Raw genomic sequence first — 11,990 nt, 5'->3', positions numbered from 1 at the left:
CGCACATGTCCACATCCGACTCTTAAAATGGTAAAATTCACCACCCTTCAACCACTAAACGAATAATCAAACCCTACCCTTTAACATGGGTAGAACAACAACTTAATTAAATCTTCTTCTAAATTTCCATCCACTAGTAGAGGCAAAAGTCTGGAATAATTAACGGCTTAGCCATCCCTTCAAAGCAAAGCAAATAGACACAGTACTCCTTCAACCTTCAAAACATCAAGACTTCAGAAATCAACACACTTTGCCGTCTATTGAAGGATAAGAGGAGAACAACCGACACCGAAGAAAAACGCCGCAACCACCACAACCGGCCGCCGCTAGTGAAGACCGACTCAAGCACGACCGGTTCAGTCCTGAACATCGGACGGCGACACAACCAGCCGCCGACATCGTCGACGGATCAAGACAGTGGAGCGGGGCTGACCCGACACGTAGTGGCGACACGAACTCCTGGCCACTAACCATCGTCCAAGAAGCCGACGACTATCCCCAAGTCCGCCGACCAACCAGGAGTGCTTCGAAGAGGAGTCAAAGAGCCACGCTTCACCCCGTATACTCGGCGGAAATTTAAACGGTCCTTTTCAGGGTCACAAACGACGCATAGGCGGTCCCCCCAAGCGCGCCTGCCTAGGCCACGCTTCCCACCCGGGCCTATTGATCGACGCCACTTTTTCGAACGGGCTGATCATAGCCACCCGGGTCGTCCCAATAATGTATAATAAAAACATAATATACCCGATTATGTAAGACCACCGAATCAGATAGTCACGGGAACACGAGCAGTCAAAACCCTCTTATTTGTAAATATATTTTTATGTAAAATAAATAGAGTCATTACACAAGAACCCACTTGTATTAATTATTAAAGTGACGGAGTATCGGCTTCGATAGCTCCGTTACAATTGAAAAGTTAAAATGAATTGTTTTGAGCGTTGAAGTTCAAATTCTTACAAGATTGGATATTCACTTGATTTGCCATGTAGATTTAAATTTGCCGCGACTTCCTTACACAACATTTTTTAGGCTTTTAGCTCTATGTGAAAAAGTCGACTAGATGCACTATTGTCGAGTGCATTATTCATGGTATGATCGCAAAATCCAGATTTGGTCCGCGCAATACGTCACTTGCTTACGCGTATTATCATATAATCATGAAATTATTATTACTATACACTTCTCTACGTCACGTGCTTACCGAAGGATCTGACCGTCAAAAAATTACGACCACACCTTGTTTTTATATTATGGTCGAGTGTCACATTTCGTGAAATTGACTGTAAACGGTCGTGTCGTGTCTGAATCGGGTGATTTGTGGCCTTGAACGCCGACTCCAGGGGGGCGTGGCAAACGTTATTAACTAAATAAATCATATTTTGAATATTATTTGCACAGAATAGGTGAAAAATCACAATGTATGTCATACTATGTTATTTGTACAACTGCAAGGGCTTCGGAAGGGGGGAGGGGAGTAGGGTCAGTTGCCCTCACCCTTGGCTTTTCTGGGTTGATTATCATAATTTATTATTCATGACTTTAATGTCCAAAAATAAAAATGCCCAAACAATTCTAAAAAGTGCATCAAATTATTTTTATTTTATTTTTAATATTAAAGATATGAATTTAGTATAAATTATATTATACATTTTAAACTTTTTAAGGATTGTATAAAAGTTTTACAGATAGAACTTATCATTTTGGACATCTTATTTAATCTGAAAATTAACTATTTTTTTATATATACCTATAGGTTTAGATTATATATTTATTATAAAAATCATGTGCACATTTTAAAATACAATTTAAATTTAGAAAATAATTCAAAATGCCCCATATATTTTGAAATGCAGAAAATTACCTCAACATTTAAAATCGTCATTAAATATAACAAGTATCGCGTAGCTAGATTTGGAAAACAATGTTAAGTGCATCGAAATCCCAACCTCAATAATTATCGTTGCAACATAAAATATCGTAAATTAAACTTTTTTTAAATTAAAAATAAAAACATTTTTTCTTTTTTTTTTTACAGTGAATTTTATTACACTCGATTATGAACGTCAGAACCTCGGCTATAGATAGTATGGTTGCCCATCGACGTATGATTATTGATTCCCATACTTGAAAAGTGTCTACCGAAAAGAATTTCTATAATCAGTATTATAGTTAAATTAAACAGCTGGAGTCTTAAGCACTAGCGCTTATATGTCATAGTGGCTATCACAGAACTACAATTTACATTTGAAAGTTAATTGCATTTAGATTCACTCACAGACATATACTAATACAGCATTAGTATATATCTGTGGATTCATTACAACAATTAAGAAGTACTAGAGCGTAAGTCTCCAGCTGTTTAATACTGATAATGGAGATTTATTTCGGTAGACACTTTTCTAAATTCGTTGGGCAACCATACTAATTTAAATCGTGGTCAGAACCATGACAAATTATATCATTTGTCATGGTCAGAACTAAGAACGTTGCTTTTATAGATTATGGGATATAGTGGTTGGCTCAAGTGCAATACTGCAGTGTCACTATGTCAACCAAGTTTTTACATTTTTGATAAAAAAATTAAATGTTCATTGTTCATAGATGGCATACTTACATTAGTTTCAACTTTTCAAGTTTGTGGTATCAATGACTGAATAAGCTAAAAGTATTTAATTTTATAAATTACCTAAAATTATAAAATCAACAGTAACATTTTATTTATAAAAAAATATATATATTTGCTAATTTAAGATTACATAACAATTAATTAAAATTAATGCTGTAAGATTAAGTTTTAACTAACTATCTATGTATAATTGAATAATTCATAAATATTTTTTTACATTCCCTGCCTACATGAAGGAAAACATGTCAGAAAAATACTCACTAATAGGATAGTGTGATAGATAAATCTAAAAAGGACAAATTTTTGCGGACACCCTTGTGTACGAGGCTATGGACTGTAAACGGCATGGTCGGCCCATAGGTAATATAAAATCTTATATTATCTATGGGTCAGCCCCCAGGTGGTTCCCTACACCCGGGAATCAAATGTTTTCAGCGCTACCGGTGGTTTTAAATGGCGTCAAATTTTGTATCTTAGTCAGTGTTTTATACAGATGGCTACAACGCCAGCTAACCTAACCTCGGCCCCCATAGCGAGTAGTGACTCACTTATGTTGCATCTTGTACATACATACGTCATACGTGATCACTGATAAGCTGCTCGTCTCCAGTCCACTATATTATCTTAGTCCATGACCATATACTTGTCTTTGATGTGTACAAGGAACAAGAACGCGCAGAGTCAAGATTTCAGATAATATACACTACACTAAATTAGGTTACTAGTTAGTGGTTACTCAACGTCGTCGAATAGGAATAATTGAGTCTGGAAAAAAATTATAAATTTGTATGATTTAATATTTTACTCTTAATAGTTTCAACAAACATTTACATTTCACATCCTGTAAACAATTATAAAGTTAATATGTTTATAATCAATGTTCACATTTAAAAAAATATAATTGTTTTATACACAACTATTAATTAAATTTTATAATATTATCGTTTAACAATTTTTCTAAAAGAAAAAAAAAATAATATAATAAAACCGTTGATTTTATAAAATGTACATATTTATCAATAGCATAACTAATGAATTGAACAATAATTATAAATTTTCATTACCTAATCAAAAAGCTTTAAATTAATAGAAAAAAATACATAATAGATTATATTTGTTTGAAAAAATATTTCTGTTAGTTAGGGAAAACAAATAAGAAAAGGAAAAACATAATAATAATTTTTGTGTTATAAGCAAAGCTATGTCAAACAACATACAATAAAAATAATAGGTACTACAAAATATAAACATATCCAATGATTTTGGTAGTTAAAAAAATGTGGTAAAATTAATTAAAATAAACATAGGGAAAATATAATTAACATTTAACACTTCTCCTATGACTACGAGTTACCATACCCGCTGACCAAGATGATCTAGATGTAACTTTTTTAAATCTTCTACTATCTTTCTTTTTGTGTGATCTTAATATTCTAGTCATTGGTTCTGTCAAAGGAGTCTTCATTTTTGATATTGTCGTAATCTTAGTTGGAGTGGAATCTTCTTTGGTGTCATTACATTTCCATACCTTTTGGATTTTTCCAGAACTTCTTAATACTACACCCACTTTAGTATCTTCAGGTTTAATTGTTTTAGTTGGAGACAACAGCCATGGTTCACGTGGCATTTGCTCATTTTCAGAATCACTATTTCCAAATTTTGAAGTCTCATCATTAGTTGTAGACTTTTCATTTAATTTTTGTTTTTTGACAATTCTTCCACTGCTTGTCCGTGTACACCGTTTTCCTGCTGGTTGACCATCCTTTTTACTAGCACTATTATTGTTATTGTTATTATTATTATTATTAATTTTTGCAGATGTTCTGAGTACTTTATTTGTTTTTAAAGGTGGTGTTTCTATAGGAGTATTAGGATATCTGTATAAAAAAAAAAGTAAAAACATTAGACACGAAAAAGTATTAAAGTAAAAATACTAATCACTAACGGTTTTGAAGTGCTGGCAAGAGCGCTTGATGCTCTTAGATGGTCTGTAGGATATCTAGTGAATATGGCATATCCACTACTTGAACCTCGACCAAATCTTTGAACTTGTGGATCTCCATCAACACATTTGCAACTATTTTTATCTTCACATTTCATATTGCCAGTCTGCATTTTATGTTTTAATAGCACTTGTGGAGCAGGTGGACCAGGTGGATCTAACATTAATGTAATAACAGTAGTATTGTCAGCCCTCAATCTTACTTTATTCCATTGTAATATTGCTTTGTCAACAAGATTTTTTGATGGATTTAACCAATCTACTTTCTAAAAAAAAATACAATTTAAGAAATTAAATCTATTTACAAAATGTACAGGTATCTTACTTCTAAAGATTTCATTTCAATATTATGTTTTTCTGTTCCATACACATTTGAAATAGCTACATCCGCTGAAAGTACATTCCATAAGCCATCAGTACCAAATATCAAACAACGATGTTTAGAAGGATCAACATTGAAAACTTCAACATCTGGTTCTGGAGATACAACAAATGTATTATGCTCAGAATTGAAACTCCAAAAATCACCAAGAGCACGAGCTACCGCTAGGAACGGTATTTCATCAATTGTAGTTGAACGGCGAACAGGACCTTTATGACCAATGCGTGGCCTATTCCATACTACTCGAGGAACACCAGATTTATTAACAACTTTGCCTCCACACTTTTCTATTCTTAGTTTTTCTTCAAGTGACTCTGGTTTATGGTCTCGTGTTAACGGTTTAGCTTTCCACTCTCCGTTTTCTAAGACAAGAAAATATAAGTGTAAATAAATTTGAAAAACAATTGTCGACCAAAATATATAAAAATTATTACCTTCATCTTGATAACCAAGTACTATACAACTATCACCAACGTGACCTGTATAAATTTTTCCTCTCATGATAAATGCTATGCTTGCTGTAGTGCCGGACGTGTTAGGTAAACCAGATGGAGTTCTAGGCCAATTTTCTAAACAATTAATTATGTTATTCATGTGTTAGTCTATAAATAAATGCATGCTATGTATGTACCTAATTTTTTCCACATTTCAATATGAGTATTTACGTAACCATTACGGATAGCTCTTAATACGTCCTCATCGTTTTTTGACCAGAATGCATCATCTTTGATGATGTTGTCGAGCAAATGGTCTTTGGCATATGCAGCTGCTTCCGAACCACCATGTCCGTCAAATATGCCAAAGAAGGCGTACTCCAGGTCTTTCATGTCCGGTGTCTGCTGGTAGGCCACCGAAAACATATCTTCCATGTACTTCCTACCACCCTGGTTGCAGTAACCAGTCACGCGTAGGTTGACACCGATGCTTGGCATTTCGACGGTTGATGTAGACTAATAGTACCAAGCTGGGGAAAATTCGGCGTACGAACGCTCTACGTCGACATCGTGACGTACCTGGGCGAGTCCTGGTTGATCAATCAGACGCTGGGACACACACAATATATAATTTTTTGGTGGGATCACCTGTACAAGACAAATATCACAGGGTTTAGGATGTAACAACTTTCTACGTCGTCAACACACAAGTACACAACGCGAAACAAATGGCGCGCAGTGAGCCCCAACGACAAGGACGGTTCGGGCGGTACGGACCGGACGTTCACTTCGGTACACCGCACGAATATGCGCGCGACACATTGACGACGGAAAATACAAAAAAAATAATAAAAATCTATTACTATTTATCGTTAAAATTGTTAAAATACGGTCGAAGCCCGAAGGAGTAAAACGTATTCTCGACGACTGTAACACATTAACATTTAACTGCGTTTACAAGTGTTGGAGCGCTAGAATCTAGATCGCGTTTAATAACGAATTTGTGTTTTTTGAAGTGCATTACCATTCGTCCATATGTCTAGCAAACGACGCGACCCCGAATGTCCCGGTTCCCAGCAGGTTGGCAACACCGGCGCCTCTTGTGGTGTGGTTGTGTGGTGGTGCGGGAGAATGGATTTTCGTCGTCGTCCGGTGCGAGTTCCCCCGCCGGGTGGTGGCCTCCTTCCAAGGCGGTTGAGTGTCGGCGTACCATAGTACGTCGTACGTGTGCATTCGCGCGCGTACACACACCTCCGTCCGTCGCAATCGCGGCACGAATTTTATTCGGAACAAAATTACAAATACGTGATAACGCTCCACGGTCCGGGGCGGTCCGACTATTTTGTTTTTGTTTTCATCTTAGTGCAATTTTCGTTTATTTTGTTTTTTGTTTTTTTTTTTTAAATATTATTCCTCTGTTTACATTACGCTAATTAATTTAAATATTTATATCTACTTGTTTTGTTTATAATAGTAAACACACACTCAATATATTTATTTATATATTATAATAATAATGTGTGTAAGGGCCCGTTCAGTTTACGGTCCCCGAAATGATTTCATCACACTGCCTGCAGTAATATCCAAGTAACTAGTAAGTAATTTACAAGTATTCGCCATTCACGAATCCACACTACCGAATGCAATCGGCAATAATGTATAATATGTGACATGTGTATGTACAAAATATGTATATAGCATCATAAGATAATATAAATAATAAATAAATAATATTATGCGCTCTTGTCTTTTTTTAAGAACTACCTATTACGTATTTACGTATGACTAGTACTCGACAATTTTTTTTTTGCGTCGTTTGACACTTCTATTACGAGTAATGACTAAAGTATGATTTTATTTTATATCACTGACAAAGCATATATTTTTTGGTATGCATGAATTCGATTTTGTTTACTTTACATACCTACTAATATTATGTACTGGTTGTCATTTGCCATTAGTATTTTCATTTATTTTGTTTATTATAAAACTATTTAGGTAAACATTAATAACTCTTCATTGCTGTAAAGTGTTTACTTTTCTGTGATTTATTATGTTTGTTACATTTGTTCAGGATTTATTCAACATTTTTAATTCAAATAATTTAAAATTGTCCCTGCCGTTATATTTATTCATTATTAATGCTTTATATTAATTGTAATAAATATAATTAAAATTAATAATACATTGCGGTAGGTAGTTGTCTATTTCTGAATTAGTTTGTAATTAAACTAAACATGGGATTATAAATAGTGAGCACCTAAATAATGGTAATCAATTAGTTTAATTTAACTATTGTTAATGATATGCCTTATCAACTATCCGCAAAATTAATTATTGATATAATATATATAATTATTTTGTATGATTTATTCAACAAAAATTACTACCTATTAGGTATGCTTGTCTAAATTTACCTATTAACTTACTGCTACGATTACCTTTACACTTATCAATTAATTCAAAGAAAATATTGTATTTAATAAGTAAGCCATACATTTTAATTAATGTTGTAAACATTTTAAATAACTTTCTGAAAATAATATTTTGTTAAAGTCCTAATGAAAAATTAAGATTATTTGCTTATTAAAATGGAAACTAGAAGTTTAAAATTAGTGATCTTAATTTTTTACTTTGTGAAATATTTACTTTGATTTTTTATAAAGCAATCAATAAAGTATTGATTTACAAAATAGATACCTGTAAATTTATTGACATATTGTAATATTTTATTGAAACATTTGAAGCTGTAAAAATGAGTAATGTGTTGTGCATGTTACCTTTTTATTATTATTTTTTTAATAATTAGATGATTTTGATTTTCTCCCATACTTCTCCATCTGAAACTGCTACTTTAAGGAATTTATAAGTTGTTATGTAGTAGGCCTTGTATTATTCCTCATTCGATGCCTTAACTATTGCATCCTTTTCTTCTTAATTCCTCTCCATATTGAATTTTGTTAAGTTTAAAATCATTCTTAAGATAATGTAAGGGCACTATTTGTCTTCTCTCTCTTTAATCTATATACAACATAGAAAATATGTATTCTGCAGAACAATCCTCTGTTATTTGAGTGAATTGACTTATTATAAAACATAAAGATAAAATATTATCTAGGGACTTTCCAAGCTTTGATATTTTAAATTTGAAGTCAGGAATAACTTTGTAAACTATTATGATTTTAAAATAATCTGAAATATCAACTTGCTTTAAAATTGAAATTTTAATTGAAGCCTAAGGATTGCCCAATATAATATTCTTACCTTTAACTAGTGGCGCCCAACCCTATTACTAGGTATAGCAGTCGCTACACCTTGAAAATAAGGGGTGGTATAATAACATAAAATATTTTCTTGCTACACCTGAAAAATATATCTTGGACGTCACTGCCTTTAACAAAGCCTTTTATAAAGTCTGATTTTGGTTCATTCTAGCATTAAAGCTAACAACACTAGATTGGTTCTGCTTAACACGAATTAGACATGTCGTGTGTAGGTCAGAGATATTACAAAACAAATAGTGTGCAGCTGCTGACATTGTATAAATTTCTCAACCTTTTTACTGTCGCTGACCCCCTTTTTGAATTTTAATTTTTTAGCGGCTTCCTCTACATATATGTTTTTTATTTACTCACATAGCATATAGATTTTTATTAATAATCAATAGTAAAAGTACTGTACCTACATTGTACTCAACATAAAATAATGAGGTATAATAATATAAACTTTTAGTTTTAATTCTTACGCGGCCCTAAATAATAAGTCGGAGAGCCTCAAGGGGGTCGCGAACCCCAGGTTGAGAAACACTGATCTAAAGCACTGGTCCCAAAATCAAATTAACGACTAGTCATATATTTATACATCAAAGGTTCGCAGGCAATAAACCTTTTTTTTACTCATCTTAATAGTTAATACTAAATCCAAAATAAAAAAAGTAAATGAAAACAAAATTTATTTCTTCTATTGATTATAATTATTATAATATAATTCTATATTTAATACTAGGTATTATACCTAAAAGTGTTGGCATTGATTTTTTGTTTAGTAATTATTTATTATTATTTTAAAAATTGTTGAAGGAATAAATGTTTATTACATGTTTGAGACCACTGTTCTAAAATATACTTCCCTGTTTCCAATTTTATGTGTCCAAAAAATTCTTAATATTCTTTTTCAGTAATTGCTGTGTTTAAAATAAATTTTTGTTCATTCTAGTATCTTCTATGTTTCAACTTCGTATGACATTCAGGAGCATACACAATGAGGGGTTTTAATTGTTCACCCCCTCGAAATTTAAGAAAAATTTTTATTTTTAAATGCCCTGTGGCTTTATTATTTAAACGACACGAAGGTCTTTATAAATATGTTTAACAATTATATATATTTTATATACTAGATATAAATTATATATACTTTACACGTTGATGGATTCATTTCCAATGAAGTGGCTCCTGCCTTAAGAGGACGTGATACCGGCATGTGTTGTCTCATAGCAAATTATACGCGAAGCAAAACACGTGTAGCTCCGTTAGCTTAAAAATTAGAGTTAATTGACCTATTATAAAATTTAAAGGTAAGATTATTATCTAGACAATCTCATGAACTATTTATTATATTTTAATTTTCAAGCGAGTTATGAGTACTTTAAAATTGTAAATTGCTTGTGCATTTTAAAGTACTCATAACTCGCTTAAAAATTAAAAGCTCATGAGGTTGTCTAGGAATAATCTTACCTTTAGATTTTATAAGAGGTCAATTTACTCTAATTTTTAAACTAACGGAGCTACACGTGTTCTGCTTTTCGTATAATTTGCTATGTTATGCACTTGTAAGACGGAGACAACACATGCGGGTATCACGTCCTCTTAATCTAAAATCTTAAACTACCTAAGTCATATGGTTTCAGACGCTAAGACTTCTGACGTCCTTGAAATTTTCTAATAATTAGACGGCCAATGGATTGGCATGGTAATCTAGCCTCATCTCGTGTTTGCGAGCAAACTTTTGGATTTCGTCTGCAAATTGATTTTTTGGAAAACTAGTTTTTTGTTAAAATTTCCGTTTTTCCTGAATTGAAAACTACTGAGCATTTTTCACTTCTGGTCAACTTTTCCCCAAAATACCTACTAGATTCACTTTTCTACCAGAAAATATGCTGAAATAGAAATTGAAGAATTTTTACTGTTCCAAAAGGGGATGACGAACAAAAAAGAAAAACAATAGACATTGTAAAATCTTACAATTATCGTTCCACTCAGAATCTAAAAAAAAGTCAGGGGGGATTCATTCCCTCCCTTGTCTATATGCCCATGCGATGAAGCTTAAGACAGAGTACGCTGGACGGCCATTTGTTGTTTTCGTTTTACAAGTTACAACAAGTACGTCACATACCAAATTTACGTTCAGAAGATCCTCCGTTAGTTTAAAAATTAGAGTGAATCGACCTATTATAAAACCTGATTGTAAGTTCATTATCTGTGTGTGTATGTGGGTTTTTATGATAGTTCAATTTTTTAGTACGTTAATATGCGTAAACAATATAGCGTAAATTAAAAATGCTCATAACTCACTTAAAAACTGAATTATCTTAAAACACCCTAACCCAAACACAGATAATGCTCTTACCATCAAGTTTCATAATGGGTCGATTTACTTTTATTTTTAAACTAACTGAGTTAAACGTGATCTGCTGAGCGTATATTTGCTTTGTTATGCACTTGTAAGACGGAGACAACAAATATCCGTGTAATGTCCTCTAAAGTGAAGCTGTAATTTAGATAAATGCCTAATATTATTATACTTGTCAATATATTAATGTTAACTATTTATAAATAATAAATAATATACTTTATCGATGTTATGGCTAGTGGCTACTATATATTACTATTATATAAATATAAATTATACAAGTTTAGCTGCAATCCGCATTCTATATTATTATTAATTATAATTTGTCAATTAGACACCAGAAATAATGTATAAATTATACGTTATAAGTAGGTACATAATATTAGGTAATAATATGATGAAAAACATGGATATATGCATAAATAATTTAAGAAAATTTAATATTATTGTTTTCTAATGTTGTGGCTTACTGCTATTTAAAGCAGTATTATACGCAGCAACTTCCATTTTTTTTTTAAATTTTGAGCGGAGCGATGTATTTTAAAATTAAATTCCAAATTGTTAGATGTCTGTGGCCACAGAGCTTTGAAAAGCAGTTATTCAAATTCATTCTTATATTGTTATGCCTTCCATTTGATGTTATTGCATGGATATTCCATGTGAAATGTTTAAATGCAAATGCAAGGACGAAGAGGTTCCTACTCGTCCGTATGTTCCTCGGTATGTTCGATTTACATTATAAAAATAAAAATAAAATTATAGGTAAAAAAATATCAATTTATGACCCTAGAACTTTGTTGTGAGTAGTAAGTTATGTGTTAAGAAGACAATATAAATTATTATGAAATTTAATGGTAAGAATTATACTTGTGTTTAAATGTGGGTTTTTGAGTCCATAGGCGCACATAAGGGGGG

General features: G+C 32.5%; 2 protein-coding genes across 4 annotated transcripts in view; one reads left to right on the top strand and one right to left on the bottom strand.

The window, feature by feature from the left end:
• Nucleotides 1–3,402: 3,402 nt before the first annotated feature.
• On the bottom strand, nucleotides 3,403–6,432 carry LOC100163248 (protein phosphatase 1D). Its single transcript, XM_001948643.5, has 5 exons — nucleotides 5,645–6,432; nucleotides 5,448–5,582; nucleotides 4,957–5,375; nucleotides 4,575–4,897; nucleotides 3,403–4,506 (listed from the first exon to the last, which is right to left on the bottom strand). Exons 1-5 carry the CDS (start codon nucleotides 5,943–5,945, stop codon nucleotides 3,948–3,950), a joined length of 1,737 nt encoding a protein of 578 aa, XP_001948678.2. The 5' UTR covers nucleotides 5,946–6,432; the 3' UTR covers nucleotides 3,403–3,947.
• Nucleotides 6,433–6,659: 227 nt separating this feature from the next.
• The window catches only part of LOC100160513 (myosin 18), a 62,227-nt gene continuing 56,896 nt past the window's right edge, over nucleotides 6,660–11,990 (top strand). For all 3 annotated transcript variants that reach the window (XR_003839035.1, XR_003839034.1, XM_029487292.1), the window contains exon 1: nucleotides 6,660–7,041. The gene's annotated coding sequence lies outside the window, so the exon portion shown is untranslated. The remainder of the gene's footprint in view (nucleotides 7,042–11,990) is intronic.

Source organism: Acyrthosiphon pisum, chromosome A1 (genome assembly GCF_005508785.2).
Source record: "Acyrthosiphon pisum isolate AL4f chromosome A1, pea_aphid_22Mar2018_4r6ur, whole genome shotgun sequence".
In the NCBI taxonomy this organism is placed as follows: Eukaryota; Metazoa; Arthropoda; class Insecta; order Hemiptera; family Aphididae; genus Acyrthosiphon; species Acyrthosiphon pisum.
This window is presented reverse-complemented; position numbering and strand designations above follow the sequence as displayed.

Excerpts from the sequence above, each read along its gene's own strand:
- LOC100163248 (XM_001948643.5), bottom strand. The coding sequence starts at position 5,945 with ATGCCAAGCATCGGTGTCAACCTACGCGTGACTGGTTACTGCAACCAG. Across the intron at positions 5,583-5,644 it reads TGAAATGTGGAAAAAATTAG|AAAATTGGCCTAGAACTCCA; the intron begins GTACATACATAG and ends TTAATTGTTTAG. Across the intron at positions 5,376-5,447 it reads ACTTGGTTATCAAGATGAAG|AAAACGGAGAGTGGAAAGCT; the intron begins GTAATAATTTTT and ends TTCTTGTCTTAG.